This window comes from Monodelphis domestica, chromosome 2 (genome assembly GCF_027887165.1).
Source record: "Monodelphis domestica isolate mMonDom1 chromosome 2, mMonDom1.pri, whole genome shotgun sequence".
In the NCBI taxonomy this organism is placed as follows: domain Eukaryota; kingdom Metazoa; phylum Chordata; class Mammalia; order Didelphimorphia; family Didelphidae; genus Monodelphis; species Monodelphis domestica.
This window is the reverse complement of record NC_077228.1, coordinates 421,473,666-421,494,554: the sequence shown is the minus strand read 5'-3', so window position 1 is coordinate 421,494,554 and position 20,889 is coordinate 421,473,666. Positions and strand designations below refer to the sequence as shown.

General features: G+C 34.4%; 1 protein-coding gene across 1 annotated transcript in view; it reads right to left on the bottom strand.

Annotated features, from left to right (window-relative positions):
• Nucleotides 1-4,256: 4,256 nt before the first annotated feature.
• The window catches only part of PEX3 (peroxisomal biogenesis factor 3), a 66,959-nt gene continuing 50,326 nt past the window's right edge, over nucleotides 4,257-20,889 (bottom strand). Inside the window, exons 10-12 of the mRNA XM_001370528.5 lie at nucleotides 11,932-12,054; nucleotides 7,989-8,085; nucleotides 4,257-5,176 (exon numbers count right to left, since the gene is read on the bottom strand). Of these exons, the coding sequence (XP_001370565.1) occupies nucleotides 5,093-5,176; nucleotides 7,989-8,085; nucleotides 11,932-12,054 (304 nt within the window). The 3' untranslated portion in view covers nucleotides 4,257-5,092. The remainder of the gene's footprint in view (nucleotides 5,177-7,988; nucleotides 8,086-11,931; nucleotides 12,055-20,889) is intronic.

The window sequence follows — 20,889 nt, the reverse complement described above, 5'->3', positions numbered from 1 at the left end:
CACCATGGGATTTTATTATGTAAATATAAAATGACCATATTTTTGAAAATTCAGAATAAAAAGTAAACTATATTTAAACTTCTGTTCTTCAAAATAACTTCTTCAAAGCTTATTTATACATGCTCTAGCCTCTTACCAACTTCCGCTTTCAATTTATCATACACTACTCCCCTATTCAAATCTACATTTTTTTTTTGAAAACTGTTCTAAGCCTTATACAAATATTTCTATCAGGTTCAAGCCTATCTCCCTTAAAATGTTCTCCTCTTCTTTTTTTTTTTAATTTAAATTACACTCTTTGAATGTATAGTTCAAACCCTTCACTACTGTCTTCCTTGTTTTCTTGTGATTTCAGTGAACATTTCTTTTCCTCTTGCACTCTGGAATCTTTCTAAAAGTGGTACCCAAAACTGGAAAGAAGGAAACAAGAATTTATTAATTATTTACTATGTGAGAGGCAGAAGTAAAATAGTCCCTTGTCTCCAGGAAACTAATGTTTTATTAGCGTTGGGTAGGAATGATGTGTACACAGAAAAATGAAATATATAAAAAATTAATCCAAAGTAATTTTGTGGAATTGTGTAAGCCTTATTTGAAAGTGGCACATAGGCCAAACCTTGGAAAGATGGATTCTCTGAGGAGGGGTGGAGAGGCAGTGAATTACAAGGGGAGAAATGGCACAGTGAGAGAAAGAGAACACCTATATGGGCAATATCAATGATTCTGACCCAATATCATTTATAAAAATTTTAAATAGCAGAAGACCAAACCTAGATTCCTGGGGTTGTTTCCACTATTAAAATACCTTGGAATGATTTGTTTTTTTATTTTAGACTCAGCTAATTGACCACTCTAGAATTGAATTTCCATCTGTGGCTACTCATCTGTACTTCCTCAGAGATGGAAGGAAATACTAATGAAAACTCACAATTATATAACACTTCAAAATTTGCAGAGTTCTTTCCTCACAACAATCTGGTGAAATAAGCAGTCCAAATAATTATTTCTCCTTTTAATGGATAAGGAAACTAAGGCTTTGAAATGTTAAGTTGTATCGAAATGATCACCCAGCTAGTAAGATTTGGAGGTAGGATAAAAACCTAACTCTCTAAGCTGTTGATAACCAGAATAAAGATCATGAATGTTAAGAGATTTCAGGTTGCATGATGTCATATAAAAAATGGCTCATTTTTTCTCTTCTGTCTTTAAACTTATTAAAGAACAAAATAGAGACATCCTGTACAATTCCTTTTTTGAAGAGCCTATTTGAACTGTTGTGGATAAATTTTGAAACTGTTGGTAAGAAGGGCCAGCTGGCCAAACTTTGTAGTCAAGTTGTTTTAGGTTGAGAAGAACAGTGAGGCCTGTATAACAATAAGGCCTTCTCCAGGGATAAGGACTGATAGAACTGTGGAAGTAGTAGGTAAAAACAAAACCTCAATTTATTAAGGTTTATAAGGACTTAAAAGGTTGAAGGAATATAAGAATAGCATTCTCTAAGTCTAAAAAGGGGACTAACTCAAACCACATCCAACTCAAGGCCTCTCATGAGAACCACTTCTGTCTGGTAAAAACCAGACTTGTTCTCTCTCTTAATCACTACCTTAATCCAATTTCTGACTATCTAAACCTATTTCTAATAATTATTATTCTTATATATTATAAAGTTACTGCCTCCTTGTAGTTGTTGTCAAGGGTAAAATTAGGGGTTATTGACTGAATATATTATACTAATGGTTGCCAGGGATTAATTCAATCCCAATAAAATGCTTGTCAGTTTGGGATTTTTATGGTGGTTTAATTATAATAGAGGGAAGGAATTAAGAAGGAGAGAGAGAAAAGGGTATAAGTTTTTCTCTGGCCTAGCCTAAGCCAAGGGAAGTTCAGAGAACAGCCATGAGGCCTCCTCAGAAGATTAAAACTAGGTTGGCTTCCAGTCACAAGGTCTACTCTGAGATGAAGGGCCTCCTATGAGGATAGTGCTTTAGGAGGTAATGGAAAGGAGGAATCAGCCTAACCACTTGCCCAGGTCGCTCAGGGAAGACACCTCACCTAACCCACACTATTGAGCTTCTCCCAGTCACCTCCCCACCAAGCCGCAAACCGCCAAGACACTTAGCATGTTGCCACAAGCCACACGAGCCAGAGAGAGAGCCACATCTCTGCGAGAGAGGCCGGAGAGAAGTGACACAAAATAAATAGGCCGTTCTTTACATCACTTCCTGCATCTCACATGTACCAATGGTAGCTTAAGCTTGACTTAGGACAGCCCAAGGGGTCTGTCAGTTGTTTCTAATTTGTCACTTGCTAGCATATGTCTGTCATAGGCCATCCTCCTCAACACTTAATCCTTAAGTAGGGGTGTATACATTTCTGGCTGCTAGGATTTTAAAGACTAATCAGGGTGGAGAAAATCTAAAATTCACATTGTTCTGTTCAATTCTCCAACTGGTTTTTGGGTCTAGTAGCTTCTGGCCTAGAAGGCCAAGCCCGGCCTGTAACCACAGAGGAACAAAAACTAGATTTTCTTCTTCTAACTGTTGATCTTCCTTTCATAGCTCTTCCCCAAACTTACAACTTTCTCTTTTTTTTCCCAGAAGAGAGAGAGAGACAGAGACAGAGACAGAGAGAGCCATAGAGAGACAGAGACAGAGAGAGACAGAGACAGAGAGACAGAGAGAGACAAAGAGACAGAGAGAGACAGAGACAGAGAGAGAGTTTGGCCTAACAGAACTTCCAACTCCTCAGGTCTCTCAGAATTCCTAAGCAAGACCTTAGCTCAAAGTTACACCCAAGGCAGTCCTGACAGTCTGACAGGATTCACGCTTCTGTCACTACCTTACCAAAACCCAGTATTTATTTTACCTCTAATACTTCCTCAAGCAATAGCTAATAATAGGTAACATTTATACAAGCTTTAGTGGAGATTTAAGCTAGTAAAGCTTATTGACTTAACAGCTATTAAAACTATTAAAGCTTAAAAATGCACTGTAAAAGGGAATTCCTTGTTCTGAGTTTACACTTTTGAGAGGAAATCCTTTATTCCCTTTGTGTATTTTGAGTTAACACTTTGGTTAACAATGACTCAAGTATTCCTACTTAGTACCTCACTGGATTGTGAAGACAGGATTAACTCCCCTTTGTCTACTTTTGAATTGAATCAACAAAAGTTTGAATACCCTACTTAGCACAAGGTGGAGGAGCTCTGCCCTCTTTCAACTCTATCAGTCAGGAAATGAGAATTCATACCTCAGTCAGTCAAGAATCTGTGAACCCTTTTGATGAGTATTCATCTCCCCAGAAGGTGAGAACTGGTTCCCACAAACACTGCCCCCTGGTTAATGCTGTGCAATTTGGAAACTGTGATTAGCCCTTGTGAAAAGGGGAAAGGACAAGAAGCCAAAAAAAAAAAAGGCCCTGAATTTCTGGGGCTAAGGAAGTCAACTCCAAGAAAGAAGCCAGCTTCAAGAAAGAGTTGAAGTTAGAAGGAAGCTTCAAGAAGAAGGTCGCCTCAAGGAAGAGTAAGCCTCAGGAGTCACCTTCAGCTTGAGTCATCATCTTGACCTGTCCCTTGGAGGGAAGTTGGGTGAGTAGATAGCTGGCTTTCCCTTTCTGTCTTTTGGAGAGAGTTTAATTCCATTTGAAGGTCAACAAGTCCTATCTGAGTTGAGCACCCAAACAATATTTAGTTAGATAGGCTAATGTCTTCTCTACCCTTTTGTATTTCTCTGCTTTTACTCTTTCCATGTCTTTTGTAAATAAAAGCTATTAAAAGTCATTTCGACTTTGACCAATAATATTTTGAATCAGCAACCGCCATTATTATTTATAATCTTCATATATTTTAGTCAAAACATTAATTTTTAATTCTTACATGCACTAACAATTTTGGAGACTATAAAACATTTAAAAGTTTGTAAAGCATTATATATGCTATTTCATTTATCTTCTTCAACAATATTGTGAGATCAGTTCCTTTGTTACCCCATTTTACAGATGAGGAAAGAGGCTGAAGAGATTATGTGATTTGCCTAAGGTCATTCATAGTAAATATTTGAGATGGCATCTGAACTGAAGTCTTCCAGTCTTACTCATCCTACCACCAAGTTAGGAAAATATATTGATCAGACTGCCAGTCAAAAGGAAGCTAAATTGAGCTTAAATTGGCTTCCCAAAGCAATTCTGTTCATAGAATTGAACAAGAAATCTTTAGAATAAGAATATTAAGGAGGCTAAAAAACTCAAAACAAACCACATTTTACATTAAAATACTTTATTGCAATACAGACATTCACTGGGCTCAAAAATCAATACAAAGTAAATTAATAAGAATATTTACAAACAAATTCACAACAATTGTGTAAAAACAAAAGCTGTTAGTAAACAGCATCAACACAATTTTAACCTCTAATTCAATATAATTTTCTAAGGCTTGATAGAGAATACCTCACATCTTGGTCAGGTATATCTGATAAATAGCTAAAATTCACTGATTTTTATATAAAGGAAAAAAGTCCTCTACCAGTGCATTTTTTGAGGATGAGTAGTTTACCTTTTTAAATAGTAACTTGGGGGAAAAAGTTTGACCCATTCCTGCATATTAAAGCCTGCACACTGTTAAAAAAAATTAAATAGCAAATTTTCTTGACTCCACCATTCCCTAAGCCCATCATTTATTTTCCCAATAGATATTCCTTGGAATTAACATTAAAGTATACTGTATTTTGCATATAAAAATAACTAAACTAGTTGTTTAGTAGATTTGATACTAAGAACCATGGTATACTCAACTCTTAATAAGAGCAATTTTAAAAGGAAATTAATGGTGAAAGGATACAAATGTGATATTTCTACTGTGTGTACAATAACCACACAGATATGTCAACAACTGGTGCAGTTGGATGATTTTTTTTAAATGAACACTTTAAACAGGCCAAATAATTCTATTACATTATGAAATAATATTTTGATTAACAATATTAATTGGAATTTCTGTAACAAATCATTGCACCGTAAATACTTGATCTGTATGCAGTATGTGTCTGTTGTCCACTCAAGTGGACTTCAGTGGGGTTTATCTTGAAGAAGAGAATTACTTCTCCAGTTGCTGAGGGGTACTAAAAGCTTCATATACATTAGCAGCAAAGTCTTTTACTTGTTCCATCATCAATAGGTCCTAATAGAGATGACAATTCAGTGTTAAAATATTACTCAATTTATATAAAACACTAACAGCTGTTTAGGAAAATACACTCATAAAATTTAAATGAATTTTCAGTAAATTGATTTTAAAATGGCATAATTGGGTTTTGAGCTATCTGTAAAACTGACTTCTTGAAATATCTGAAATTATTTGAGAGTAATCTTTTTCAACATTAAATTGCTAATATAAAGAAATGCTAGTTATTTCTCATTTCAATCATTTGTAATCTTTATATTCATTTTTCTATGTCCATTTTTGCTCCATAATAACATAAAATATATTCTTGTGATTTTTCTCCTTTTCTTTCTTTTTTTTTAAACCCTTATTTTCCATCTTAAAATCAATTGGTCTGAGGCAGAAGAGCAGTAAGGGCTAGGCAACAGGGGTTAAGTGACTTGCCTAGGGTCACACAGCTGGGAAGTGTCTGAGGCCAGATTTGAACAGAGGCCTTCCTATCTCTAGGCTGGCTCTCAATCCATTGATCCACTCAGCTGCCCCCTCACCATTTCTTTAACGTAGGACTGGCTGCTAAAATTCATATGGCTTGATTTTGCAGTAAATTAATAAATCTTTCAGAGTTAAAAACTTCACAAGAAAAAAAAATCATCCCATATTAAGAGATTATAAACTACATAGCTAAAGCCTTCATTTTATTTTCAGTCATTTCTAGTAATCCCTTTCAAAAATGTTTTGGTATTTTAGAAATAACAGTTTTTGTGCAAACAAAACCAATGCAACCAAAATTAGAAGGGAAGCAACAAAATGGGTAAAAATTTTTATAACAAAATTCTCTAACAAAGGCCTAATTTCTCAAAAATACAAAGAACTAAGTCAAATTTATAAGAAATCATTCCCCAACTGACAAACGATCAAGGGATATAAATAGGCAGTTTTCAGATGAAGAAATCAGAACTATCAATATTCATATGAAAAAACGCTCTAAATCCTTCCTGATTAGAGAAATGCAAATCAAAACAACCCTGAGGTACCTACCTATTAAATTGGCCAATATGACAGTAAAGGAAAGTAATAAATGTTGGAGAGGATGTGGCAAAATTGGGACACTAATGCTTTGTTGGTGGAGTTGTGAATTGATCCAACCATTTTTGGAAGGCAATTTGGAATTATACCCAAAGGGCTCTAAAAGAATGTATTTCATACCACAACTGAGTTTGAATCCCAAAGAGATTTTAAAAAATGAGAAAGGTACTGTTTGTAAAAAATATATAGCTGAATGAGAAAGAACACTATCCACATTCAGATTGTGATGAACTGCTTGATTACAAGGGTCAAGGGGGATATGACTGGGGATATGATTGGGGGTATAGACTCTAAATGAACATCCTAGTGCAAACATCAACAACATGGAAATAGGTTCTGATCAAGGATACATGTAATACCCAGTGGAATAATGTTCTAAATTCACTAAATAAAATAAAATTAAAAAATATATATAGCTGAGCTTTTTGTGGTGGCAAAAAAATGGGAAAATGAGGGGTTGCCCCTTAGATGGGGAAATGGTTGAACAAATTGTGATATATGATGGTGATGGAATACTCATTGTGCTTAAGGAATGATGAACTGCTTGATTTCTATAAAAACTGGGAAAACCTCCATGAACTGATGCAGAGTGAAATAAGCAGAACCAGGAGAACATTGTCAGAAACTGAAACCTTTTGGGATGATCAAAGGTAACTAACTTTGTTATCAAGAACAATGCAATGATCCAGGACAATCCAGAGGGACTTATGAGAAAGAGTGCTATTCACATCTGGAGAAAGAACTACAGGAATAGAAATCCAGAAGGAAATATGATTTGTCACTTGGTTATGTGTGTATATGATTTGGGGTTTTTGTTTCAAAAAGATTACAAAAATGAATAATATGGAAATAGTATTTGAGTGATGACATATGTGTAACCCAGTGAAACTACTTGTCAATTGTGGGAGGGTAGAGTGGAGGGAGACACCGAGAATCATGTAACCATTGAAGAAAACTTAAAATTTAAAACAAATAGAAATAAAAATAACAATAAAATGAATCAAGTAAGTAAATAAAAGAAAAAAAAGAAATTATTTTATATACTAACCTATAGAAATCATAGTTTAAAAAAAAGAGGATAGATTAAAACCCTAGAAATCATTGGGTTATTTTAGATTGGATTTCTTAAACTCTTTTTTTTGTTTGGTCATGCATTTCTTTTTAGAATATGTTTTTAAATGCAAAAATAAAATACATAGATCATCAAGGGAATCAGTTGTATTGAAATATAGTAATGAAAATGCAATGAAAATGAAAAACCAAAATACCAAGTTCATAGATTCTAAGTTGAGAGTCCTGCCTTGGAGGAATTTAGTGCATATTTAGGCAATTTTCCTTAAATATGGACACTAATATTAATTTTGTTAGACCAGAAGTACTGTGAGGAAAGCCTTGTGTAAATAGTAAAAGTTACATATGAATGTTACATATGTAATGTTAATTGCTAATGATCTTTTCCAATAATTATATGAATTCCATGGTTCATTATGGTACATCTAATCCAATCTGCAATCCAATAGGCATGTCTTACAGAAATATCATGAAATTCACTCGTTTCACAAATTACCCAGAATATGTTCTGACCTAAAAGGAACATCCTACCTTTCACTGTTTTATGGCTTTTAAAAACATATTATACTGCATGAGATAAAGACAGTTCAGATATATGAATAATACCAGTGGTAACAACCCTAAACTACTATAAATTTGTATTTTATGGTGCCAAGAAAATGATGCTTCTTACCTGAACAAAGTGACTAGGAGTCTCACTGCAAACTGAATGGATCTGTCCATTTATTATTGGAATTATCTTAGCTAATGGTAGGCTGACACTGGAGAGACTGTGGAAAACCATAAGAAGAATTATTTGGTGCGGTCATCTTCTGACAGGCAAAAACAAAATACAATGTGCTCCTCATCAAAAACATTGCTAGGTGCTGAAGATATGAAAAAATTGTGACAAGTCCTTTACCTTCAAAAGATTTATAATCTCACTGGAGAAAAGATATGGGCATAAAAGAATGAACAATTATACAAGGCAGCATATATTAAGTTCCAAAAATGATGGATCAATTGACAATAGTTATTAAGTGCCTATGCTGGGCAAGTGAAGATACAAAGAGAGAATGGCCCAATCCCTGGGTGCAAAGGAGCTTGCATGCTAATGGAAATGATAAGTGCATGTAAAATATGCTTTTCAGCATAAATATATATATATATGTATGTATGTACATATAAACATAAATATAGACCAAGGGGTTAAATACAAGGTTGTTAGGAGGGAGCACTAATGGCACTTGGGACCATTAGGAAAGCCTTCATACAGAAGATTGTGTCTGAACTCCATTTTAAAGGAGGAGAAGTGAAGAGAGTGCATTTTAGATATAAGAAACAGTCAATACAAGGCCAGGAGACAGAGGGTCATGTGTAAGGAAAAGAGAGGAGGCTAGTTTGACCAGATTCTGAGTGTAAGAGGAAAAGGACTGTTCACTGAAAACTATAAGAAGTCAAGGAAGACTTTGTAATTGAGGGTTTGAAGTAAGCATTCAAAGAGTGTGACTTAAATTAACAGAAAGAAAGAGGAAAGAGGAGGACATTTCAAGAGTCACGGGCTTGAGCCTGTCAGAAATGTTTGTATAAGGCATAGAACAGTTTGCCTAAAACAAAATATAGATTTGAATAGGGGAGCAGTGTATGATAAAGTGAAAGAGGGAGTTGGTAAGAGGCTAGAGCATGTATAAATAAGCTGTGAAGAACAGTTTGTGGAATTGGAACTTCAAATATAGTTTACTTTTTATCTGAATTTTCATAAATATGGTCAACTTACATTTACATAACAAAATCCCATGGTGAAAAGAGTTGCATATCCTATTGGATTTCAGATTTTCTAAAACTGTAATAGCAGCAAAGTTTCACTCATATATTAATTTTAAAGACTTTTCTAATACCATTTCTGATAATGTATAAGATGTTTTTCTGATAGTATTCATTCCTCTCACAATTAACATTTATTGGGTGTTTATGGTTATTGTAAGTGCTGTGGAAAATATAGAAGTGGAAGACATAGTTCTTACCTTAAAGAAGATTATAACTTAATGGCAAAAAACAAACAATCTTTTTGGAAAGAAAAGATTACAACTAGATGATCTGTAGGCAAATGAATAATATAGTTAAGCTCACTTAATAAATATTTGTTGTGCCTACCACATCTAAGGCATTGTATGATGCCTGTGGGATATCAAGATGCAAAACAACACAGTCCTTGCCCTCAATGACTTTACAATCTAATGGAAAGGTAAGTTAGGTATGTACACAGATCAGTAAAGAACAAGGTAAAAATGTGATAATGGCAAAGAACAGGTCCAGAAAAAGTTCCTTAAACTTTTTTGAGAAAAGAGAAACCAAAAGAAGGTGGTATAATGGAAAAAACAAAACAAAACATTGAAGTCTGAGAGCCTGGGTTTGAATCTTAGCTCTGTGAACTTATTTTTGTATCCTCCTCAAGGTGAAGTGACTTTATTTAATATCTCTGAACTTCAGGGTCCTCATGTACCAAATGAGGGGCTGGACTGGATGATAGTCAAGCCCTGACTAGTTATAAACTTCATGATCTCGAATCCTGTGACCTAAGATCCTAACCTTAAAACAATCATTAACCTGTCAAAAGGGGTTTATGATCTCACTACCACCTTTACCTTCCTATTATCTTATGGGATCACAGAACCTTCAAGTTGGAAGGAATCTTAGAAGTCTTCCAGCTCAGCCTCTTACCCAATCCAGGAATCCTAATGGTTACAAATTATGTTGAATCTGGTTACAAGGAAAACAAATAGTCAACAGTTTGCTATTTAGGCAATAAAGTAAAACCTCATTAATTAGAACTCCATTATGTGGGAAATTGGGATTTGACAGACCAATCTTGGTTTTAAAAAAAAGTTTACTAAGTAAAATGGGTAAATAGGATTTTTGAGGAAATAATTAAAATACTTAAGTTGTTTTAGAAATACCTCTAGAAAGATTTCAAGAATATTTTCACAGAAAAATAATTACCATAGTAGTTATTCAATGATAGACTAGGAAGGAATTTCAGAAGCAAGGAAATTATTTCAACACAAGCACAAGTCACATCTACCCCATCCTTAACATGAGCTCATTCATTAAAATCCATCTTTATAAGGAACTGTACTAACTTATCTTTTATCAACCTAGTTACAGTTATACATGTGTTTTGAAACATTTTAACAAAAGCAAAATAGCACTTCTTTAAAAAAAACCAATAATTTAGAGAATTAAAAAACTGATGTGTTTCTTTAAAAAAAACTACTCTCTTCTAAGTTATATAAACATCAAATCAATGATATTTACATTGATTTTTATTGTATAGCACAAAATAAAAAGAATATACTATATATTTAAAATTTTTTTAAAACCTTACCTTCCATCTTAGAATCAATACTGTGTATTGGTTCTAAGGCAGAAGAGTGGTAAGGGTTAGGTAATTGGGGTCAAGTGTATTGCCCAGGGTCACACAATTAGGAAGTGTCCGAGTTCAGATTTGAACCCAGGACCTCCTGTCTCTGGGCTTGGCTCTCCATCCACTGAACCACCCAGCTGCCCCCAAGAATATTAAATATTTAAAATGCAGGTGTTGAGAACGTGGAAAAATTTGAAATTTTATTTGTTTATTCAGTGCCTAATCTGTACAAAATTCTACTGGATATATATATATATATATATATATATATATGAAATAGAGAGCAAATCAGTTGTTTTTGATTAACATAAAGGTTGAAAAGGAAAAATAAATTATTATTTATCCTGGATGGTGTAGATATAGAATATTTTTAGGATAGATTTAAGTTCTATTGTAGTAATAATTTTAAGTGCTTCTAAAAGCATAAAAAATGATAGGTATAATTCTACAATTAACAAATTATCAAAAAAGAATTAAAGTAATCTGTGAAAAGGGGTAAAGGAAGAACTAACAACTCCCATGATAACTGTACTGAGTTCTTTATGTGGGTCAAATTAAGAATAATACATAAAGACTTAAGAATTAAATGTTAAATTTGTCTGATTGCTAGTTATTTCCAAAGAATTAATCATGAGATTGTATAATCATAAAACTAGTACTAGATGGGACCTCAGGGGACTTATAGTCTAAATCTCACATAATAAAGATGAGAAAATTGAACCCTAGAGAGGTTAAGTAATTTTCATAAGGTTGTACAAGGAGTAAACATTAGAGGGAGGATTCAAACCCAGGTCTTTTGATTCCACAGTCAATGCTCTTTCCATTGAACCACATTGCTTCCCAGAGATCATTGGAAGGTAGCTTAGGTTAATATATCTTTACTTCCTAACCATTTCCATATATTATGGAAACTCTTCTTTGGGAGAAATACTAAGACTAACTTTAATCCATTTATAATATTTTGTAAAGGAATTCTAGTCTTTAGTTTAGCAGAATTCAATTCAACTGAAGGAATAGTTTTCTAATTTCACATTCTAAAGTATTTATTATATTCTTAGTATGCTAACATGGAATACAATTTTTCCTTAATATATTTCTTATATAGCATTTAAAGCACTTATCTTATTGTAATTATTAAACTCCTTTATATGTACAGATAATATATGATCCTTGTAATATATAAATATAATCTATAATATATATATGATCTTACCTATTCATGGAGTCACTGTGATTCAGATCTTGTTCAGTAGGTCTAAAAAACTCAGCCATATTGTCCAGAAGTCGACTGAAACCTCTGTTTAAACAGGTGTTCAAAACTGTACTAAAGTCTGGACTGTGTAAGATTTAAAAGATATGTTAATATTTACCTATCTTATAGAGAAGGAATTTTTAAAAACTGCCCCAAATATCTAGTCATGATCAATATTTAATAATATCAATTCCAAATTTATAATGACTTGAATTAAAACTTGCATATTAGTATTAACTCAAATTAATGAATAAAATGAAATACATGTAATATAAAGAAATTATTTTCCATACACAGGAACAGAAAAAAAAAGACTCATGTATTTTTTTATGTTATTCAACCATTTATAGAATTTAGTGTCCCTGGCAGTGTTAATGCTGTTTCCTCCAGGAAACTCTCCTGGCCTATTAGATTGGTTGTTAGATTGCTGGTGAATAAAGATATTTATTCTCCATCCTCTGCTCCCTCCCTCTCCAAGTACTCTTGGCTCTAACTAAACTGGACCATTTTACATGTATCTCCGTGCTTTCTTACCTCTCTACTTTTGTGTTAATTGTTCCACGTGTCTAGGATGTTATAAGCACCCTAACTATGAGATCTTTGTTTACCGCCAGCAAGTTGACAAAATAGTAGAACTGAACCAGAGACTCCACATAGAACATTGGATACTTGACTAAGAATCTAGAAGCCTTAGGTTTGGATTCCAACTCAGACACTTATTAGCTTTATAACACTGACCATATTATTTAAGTTTCTATGAGCAAAAAGGGATCATCATACCTAATGCACCTATCTGACAAAATTTCTATAAAGATAAAATAAACTATTATATATAAAGAACTTTGCAACCTTAAAGAAGTGTCAGACACACAGCTGCACAGGCTGCATATGGCTGCAAAACTCCAGTGTGCCCCAAACTAGATTAAGGTTAATTGGGAAATATTTAACAAAATAAATATACAATAGAATATAGATAAGGTTAATATGTGGTTTTCTAAGTCAATATGAGGTCTCCAGGCCTCCATATGTAGCATTTAGTGGCTGTTTCTATTTCAGTTTGACACTGTTGCCCTACATCACTATAGGTGTTTGAGGGCATAATAATTCCTTTGATAAATATGGAAATATTCCTGATAAATGAAACCAGATGATTAAAGGAAGCTGGGATTATGTAAGGGGGAAAAACTCATAAGTCGCCCTAGAGAGACAGAAAAAGGAGCTGATAATTTCATCATGTGCTCAGAGGCAATAAAAATGATATCTTCATGGAATTCTTGATCATCTCATATTGCAGGATCCATAGTGAACATAAGCAAAAGCACCACCAAGAAGATAACTGCTGCTTAGTTTTAATATCCATTGAAGAGGATGTAGAGTCCAAGAACTTTTATAGAGAACTGGGTATAATCTTTTTTTTTTTTTAAAACCCTTACCTTTCGTCTTGGAGTCAATACTGTGTATTGGCTCCAAGGCAGAAGAGTGGTAAGGGCTAGGCAATGGGGGTCAAGTGACTTGCCCAGGGTCTTACAGCTGGGAAGTGTCTGAGGCCAGATTTGAACTTAGGACCCCCCATCTCTAGGACTGGTTCTCAATCTACTGAGCTACCCAGCTGCCCCCTTGGGTATAATCTTTTAAAACAAGTCAATATAAAACTCTAATTCTAAGTCACTTCAATGCAAAGGTAGGAACAGAGGAAAGAGTTGTAAACTACTCAGAATATTTATCTATTATGAATGCTTTCTTAAAAAAGAGTCAAAAGATGCTGGGCATGATAAGCACTGAACAACATCATAAAAACTGAACTAACCATATGTATCTTGACAGGAAACAACTAATTACTCAGGTGGGAGTCCAATTTGATTATTGGTAAATAGCCATATTGGTCACAAATGAGAACAAGGGCCAAAAATCAAAAATGGAAAAAAAGAACAAGATACAAGGGTATGGCAACTGCTTCAACTTATTTAAATGATACATCAATGTCAAAAAAATAAGAAATGGAAAACATCAAACATTTTAAACTTGATCATCACCACTGGCACAATTGCAATTGAAAAATAGTAGCTATACCAAGGTGGCTATGAGTCCCTGGGAGCAAGACATGGTAGCCATAGTCAAGACTAGTTTAGAATACAAATACATATGTAAAATACTAGGGAGGAGTATAATGGGAGGATACTAATAGTCTCATCTCATAAACACTGAAGAGCAGTGAAAGCAAAAACAAGTTGGTAGAAAATTTAGCATGACACCAAATGAGTGATGTTTCAAGAGCATTCATAGATTGTGCACATATATAATATACATGCATGCATCCTCATGTCTGCCTTGCCCCTCATGCTCTGTCTTGGATATCTTTCACTTGTTCTTTGGACCAACACCCTTGCTTTCTCTGCCTTCCCATGGGTTCCACTGCATCCTAACACAGAGTCTAATGGGGTCCTGGAAAAGGAATCTTCTTTTTTTGTTGTTGTTCCCTCTTTCCTAAGATACTTTCACTGCTCCTTATGTTTTAGTTCTCAATATTCTATCTCTGTGAATGTCTTCTCCTCTCATCAACCTTTGCTTTGTGTATTCTCTGACTGACATGCACAATTTATTATTAGAAATCAATGCTAAATTCAGAAAGCAAAGTAGTTATTTGATTGAGCTAATCATTTTGATAAAGAATGAATTGTATTTTTGTTTGTGTGCTAAATTTTCCCAAAATAATCAAAGCATATAATTTTAAACATTCACATGGTGCTTTCTCCCCCTCAATTTTTTATCTTATTTTCAGTTCCAAATTCTTCTCTAATCTTACCTTTTGAGAAGACAAGAAAAACAAAGCTCATTACAAATTTAAGCTGTGTATATAGAAGGAAGAAAAAGAACATATGCTTTGATTTGCCTTTTGAGTCCATCATCTCTTTTTGGAGGTAGATAGCATGTTTTATCATGAGCCCATGAATTGGAGTTAGTGCATCTGTTGATAAGAATTGCTAATTCTTTCAGAGTTGATCGATATAATAATATTGTTGCTATTTTATAAACTGTTCTTCTAGTTCTGCTGCCTTCTCAGTTTTTTTTTCTGAAACCATCTCCCTTTGTCATTTCTTATATGCAAAAGTACTCAATCATATTGATGGATATTTCCTCAGTTTTCAATTCTTTGCCACCACAAAAGGAACTTCTAGATATACTTTTTGTGTATGGGTCCTTCTCCTCTTTCTTTGATCTCTTTTGAATATAGACCTCAAAGTGGTATTTCTGGGTCAAACAGTATGCAGAGTTTAATAGCTTTCTGGATATAATTCCAAATGATTCTTCCAAAATGGCTGGACTAGTTCACATTAAAGAATCTGTTTCCTGTAGTCTCTCCAACATTTGTCATTTTCCTTTTTTACCAATTTAACCAATCTGATGGGTGTGAGGTGGCACCTCAGGGTTGCTTTAACATGCTCTTCTCTAATTATTGGTGTTTTAGAATATTTTTTTCATAGAGCTATTGGTAGCTTGATTTCTTCTGAAAATTGCCTATTCATATCTATCTTTTGACTATCCGTTGAGGAATGACCCCTATAAATTTGATTCAGTTTCCTATATATCTTGAAAATGAGACTTTTTTAAGAGAAATTTCCTGCAAATGCTTTCCCTCAGCTTCCTGTTTCTCTTCTAATTTTAGCTGCATTGATTTAGTTGGTGCAAGCCCTTTTTAAATTTCAAGTAATTAAAACTTTCCATTTTACTTGCTATATGCTCCCTTTCTCTTTTTTTTTTGGTAATGAATTCTTCTCCAAAAATATGATGAACAATCTCTTCTGTGTTCCTCTATTTTAATTATGATATTGCCCTTTGTGTCCAAATCATGTACCTATTTGGAGCTTATCTTGGTATAAGGCAAAAGATGCTGGTTTATATTTAGTTTTTGCCAGTCTATTTTATAATTTTCCCAATATGTTTTCTCACATAGTAAGTTCTTGTGCCAATAAATTGTGATCTGCATGAAGGAAAATTACCCTTTCCCCTTCCTGGAGTCACATCATCTATATCACCTATGTAGGCTACATGACTCTGAACTTGCTCTGGACATGACTGAATTTGAATCGGACGTGAAAGAGAGGATAAAAGGGGTTAATGAGGAAGTGTTCTCTCTCTCTATCCCTGAGTCTGTCTGGGCCACATCTTCTTCCAATGTAGGCCTACTTGAGTCAGCTGTTCCTGCTGAGATTAGGACAAAAGGTGGCCTACCTTCTTCCATTCCCCAGTAACCCCTATCAAGAGAGGCAATTGAGGGATTTTCCCCAGTGATAGATTCATTATTCTGGGTAAGGAATAATAATTCCATGCAAATCTGAATATACCTATTCTCCCTGTAAAAAAGCCAAAGTCAGGACTACCTGGAAAACCATCTATATCAGTTTTTATAGGATCTAAGTGCTATAAATAATTATGTCATAAAGACACCCTGTGGTCCCCAACCCAGTTACAATTATCTCATCTATTCCCAGCACGGTCACATATTTTACTGTGGTGGATTTGTGCTCTGCATTTTTCTTAGTCCCTATCCATGAAAATTCCAGGAATATATTTGCCTTCACCTAGAAAGGCTCTAAATGGTCATGGTTGAGGTTTCCAGAGGGGTTCATCGATTGCCTGACTCTATTTTCACAAATTTTAAGACAGGACTTAGCAAATATTTTTCAGAAGAGCTATTTAATACCATTTGTGGAAGATCTACTCTTGCCCGCACCAAATGTGACAGCATGCTAGGTAGAGAGTAAGCATCGTTTTAGAGCCACATGGGAAAGGCCACAAGGTCTCTAAGGCAAGGTTCAATGGTGTTCTCTACAAAGTGGAATATTTAGGTTTTGTCCTAACTGCTAAAGCCTGCTCCATTTCCCCTAAGCACATTGAGGCTATTTAGAAATTGACTGCTCCCTCCACTAAGAAGTTGAGGGCAGTTTAGGAGCAACAGGATTTTGTAGGCAATGGATCCTTTGCTATAGGGAAATCACTAAACCCCTTATAGCTGACAAAAAATTCAATCCCTGAACAGCTCCAATTGGATGTAGAACACCTTGAAGCTCTTAGAATTAAAACAAGCTATTCTGTCTGCCTCTGCTCTAGGAATTCCAGATGACAAAAAGCCATTTACTTTATATGTAACTGTGTGGGGTTTGAACCTATCATTTATTCTGAATGTAAACTCATGCCAAATGGGAGTGCCCCCAATTGTCTTTTTGTCAATCATTTTTCCCCTTTCTTTCTTTCCCTCTTATCCCCCAAACTGTTGTAATTCCATTTAAGGTACAATATTTTATATACCTCTAGTAAGAGAATCTTTAAAGGTGTAGGCTCCATATGTAGAAGGATTCACTGGGGAGACCTGTCATGTTACTCTCCTAGAAAACCCAGGTGAGGAGATTTAACATGCTGGTCTTTCAAAGAATTAAAGGTGTATGAAGGACATTTCCCCTTTCCCCTTCCTGTAGTCACTCTGAACTTGATCTGGACATGACTCTGAATTTGAACTGGACATGAGAGGATAAAAGGGGCAAAAGAGGAAGTGTTCCCTCTGTCTCTGGTGTCTTGCTAAGGAAGCTGCTGCTGGGGGTGCCACTGGACCAGCCACAGGGAAAGTTAGCCTAGCCCTTGTTCTCTCTCTATTTATTCCTTTTACTACCTATCCAAGTAATTTTAATAAACCATATTGAATTCTAAGGATCAGAGTCCTAATTTTACTATTACAGATCTTTGAGTTTGTCAAATAGTGGTTATTGTTATTAATTTGTTTCTGCCCATTGTGTACCTAATCTTTCTAACTGACCTACCTTATTTTTTATCCAGTAGAGTTAGTTTGACAGTACTAGTTTTGTCATATAGTTTGAAATTAGGTACTGATAGGCTATCTTTTTACCTTTCCCCCCCTGATATTCTTTAACTTACGTAGTTAAATTTTGTTAATACATTTTTTAAACCCTAGTCAATATTGTGTATTGGCTCCAAGGCAGAAGAGTGGTAAGGGCTAGGCAATGGGAGTCAAGTGACTTGCCCAGGGTCACACAGCTGGGAAGTGTCTGAGGCCAGATTTGAACCTAGGACCTCCCATCTCTCAGCCTGGTTCTCAATCCACTGAGCTACCCAGCTTCCCCCTTTTTGTTAATATTTTTGCTAGCTCTATAAAGTGGTACTTTGGTAGTTTGATTGGCATGACATTAAATAAGTAAATTAATTTAGGTGGTACTGTCATTTTTGTTATATTTGCTCAGTTTACCTATGAATAATTAATATATTTCCAATTATGTATATCTGCCTTTATTTGTGCAAAGAGTTATGAAATTGTGTTCATAAAGTTCTGGTGTAGTGTCATGGCAGACAGATCTTCAATTATTTTATATTGTCTGTAATTATTTTAAATGGAATTTGTTTATCTCTTCTTGTTAGCCTCTTTATTACTTACCTCTTTGTGTATGTTTAGTTCTTTAATTTCCTTTTCTTATTGCTATAGTTAGCATTTCTAGTACAAAACTGAATAGTAAATGATAATGGACATCCTTGCTTCACTCCTGATCACACTGGAAAGGTTGTCAGTGTGAATTTTAAAACTATTCCACCCTAATCAGACCATTCTTTAGAAGATTTGATTTAGCTATTTCCTGATCAATAACAATAGAGATACTTGGAATAACAGAATCAGGTCTTGGGAAGTCCACATTTCTCTACCCTACTCAGTTTAATAAGGTCAGGATGCCTACACCATACTCAATATTTAATTATCTGAGGAGATGGCCTTGTGCAGACATGTGCAGAAATGTGCAGAAACAGCTGACAGACCCTTGGGCTATCCTAAATCAAGCTAAGCTATCATTGGTACAAATGAGACGCAGGAAAGTGATGTAAAACCATCTAAATAAGGCACATCACTTCCTGTATCTTTTTCTTTCCCTGGAGAGGTGACTCTGGCTGAGAGTGTGCTAGGCGTTTTGACATCTTGGTGTGTTGGTGGTGTTTTGCCCTTGAGCGGATTCAGGTTCAAGCCTCTTAGCTGAGCCCCTTTGGAGGTCAGGTTGATTCTTTCCTCTTTCACACTCAAAACCTTACTTTCTAGATCTCCTAATCTTCCCACCCGGTACTAGCCCCTTCCTTCTTCTTTTTAATCTCCTCCACTATGTCAATTAAATCACCATAAAATTTCCAGCTGACTTTGGGTGTTTCATTAGGATTTTATAAATAAAATCCTTGGCGACCAAATATAATTATTACATTCAGTCTCAACCATAATTTTAACCTTTACATTAGCTCGTTCCCATTATAGACAATGCTGGCCATTGATTTTAGGTACTACTTATTTTAAGGAAAGTGACATTTATTCCTATGCTTTCTTAGGCTTTTAACAGGAATGGGTGTTTTATTTTGTCAACAGTCTCCTCCCAAATTGAAACAATTATGATTGGTGTAGGTTTAAAAAAAATTAATGTTTAATTATGCTTATGGTTTTTCTAATATGGAACTAGCCTTGAATTCTTGGTATATATCTAGTCTAGTTATAATATATAACCTTTGTGATATACTGCTATAATCTCCTTGGTAATATTTTATTTAAAAAATTGGCATTAATATTTCTTAGGGAAACTGGCCTAAAGTTTTCTCTTTTTTGACTCTCCCTGGTTCAGATATCAAGATCATATTTATGTCATAGAAGTAATTTGGTAGGACTTCTTTAACTATTTTTTCTTTTTTTTTTTCAAATAGTTTGTGGTATAATGAATTATTTTATGAATTCATTGTTCCTGTTTTGTTGTTGTTGTTTTTGTGGAATGGGAAGTGGTTCATTTATGGCTTGTTCAATTTCCTATTCTAATATAGACTATTTAAGTATTCTATTACCTGTTCTATTAAGATGGGTAATTATCTTAAAAAATAATAATCAATTTCATTTAAATTATCAGTTTTATTGGTATGTAGTTGGGCAAAATAGCTCCTAATAAGTTATTTTATTTCTTCTTCATTGCTGTGAATTTATCTTTGTCATTTGTGATACTAGTAATTTGATTTTTTATTTCCTTTTGAAATTTAATTTTAATTTTATTTTTCTCAAATACATGTAAACAAGATTTTTAACATTCATTTAAAAAATTTTTGAGTTCTAAACTCTCTCCTTCCCTCCCCTAACCCTTTCTTGATAAGGCAAGCAATTTGATATAGATTTCTACATATGCAAATCACACAAAACACTTCCATATTATCTATGTTGTAAAATAAAATACAGACCAAAAATAGAAACAAATCAAACAAGAGTAAATAAAATTTAAAAAGTATGTTTCAGTTTGCATTTAGATCTCATCAGTTCTTTCTCTGGAGGTAGATAACTCCACCTTGGGTCATTGCAGAGAACAGCTAAGTCATTCACAGTTGATCATGGCACAATATTGATGTTACTGTGTATAATGTTCTTCTGGTTCTGCTCATTTAACTTCGAATTGGTTCTGTAAATCTTCATAGGTTTTTCTGAAAGCATCCTGCTCATCATCATTTCTTATGGCACAACATTATTCCATTACAATCATATATCACAACTTGTTCAGCCATTCTCCAATTGATGGTCATCCCTCAATTTCCAATTATTTGCCATCACAAAAAGAACTACTATAAATATTTTTTATGCATAGGTCCTTTTCTTTTTTATTTCTTTGGAGTTTACCTAGTTACCTAGTAGTAGGTAAATACCTAGTATATCGAGATAAAAGAGTATGAGTACAATTCAGAATTGTTCTACAGAATTGTTGGATCTGTTCACTACTTCACCAATAGTGCATCAATGACCTTATTTTTCTACATTCCCTCCAACAATTGCTGTTTTCTGTTTTTGTCAAATTAGCCAATCTGATAGGTGTGAGGTGGTACCAGAGTTGTATTAATTTCATTTCTCTAATCAAT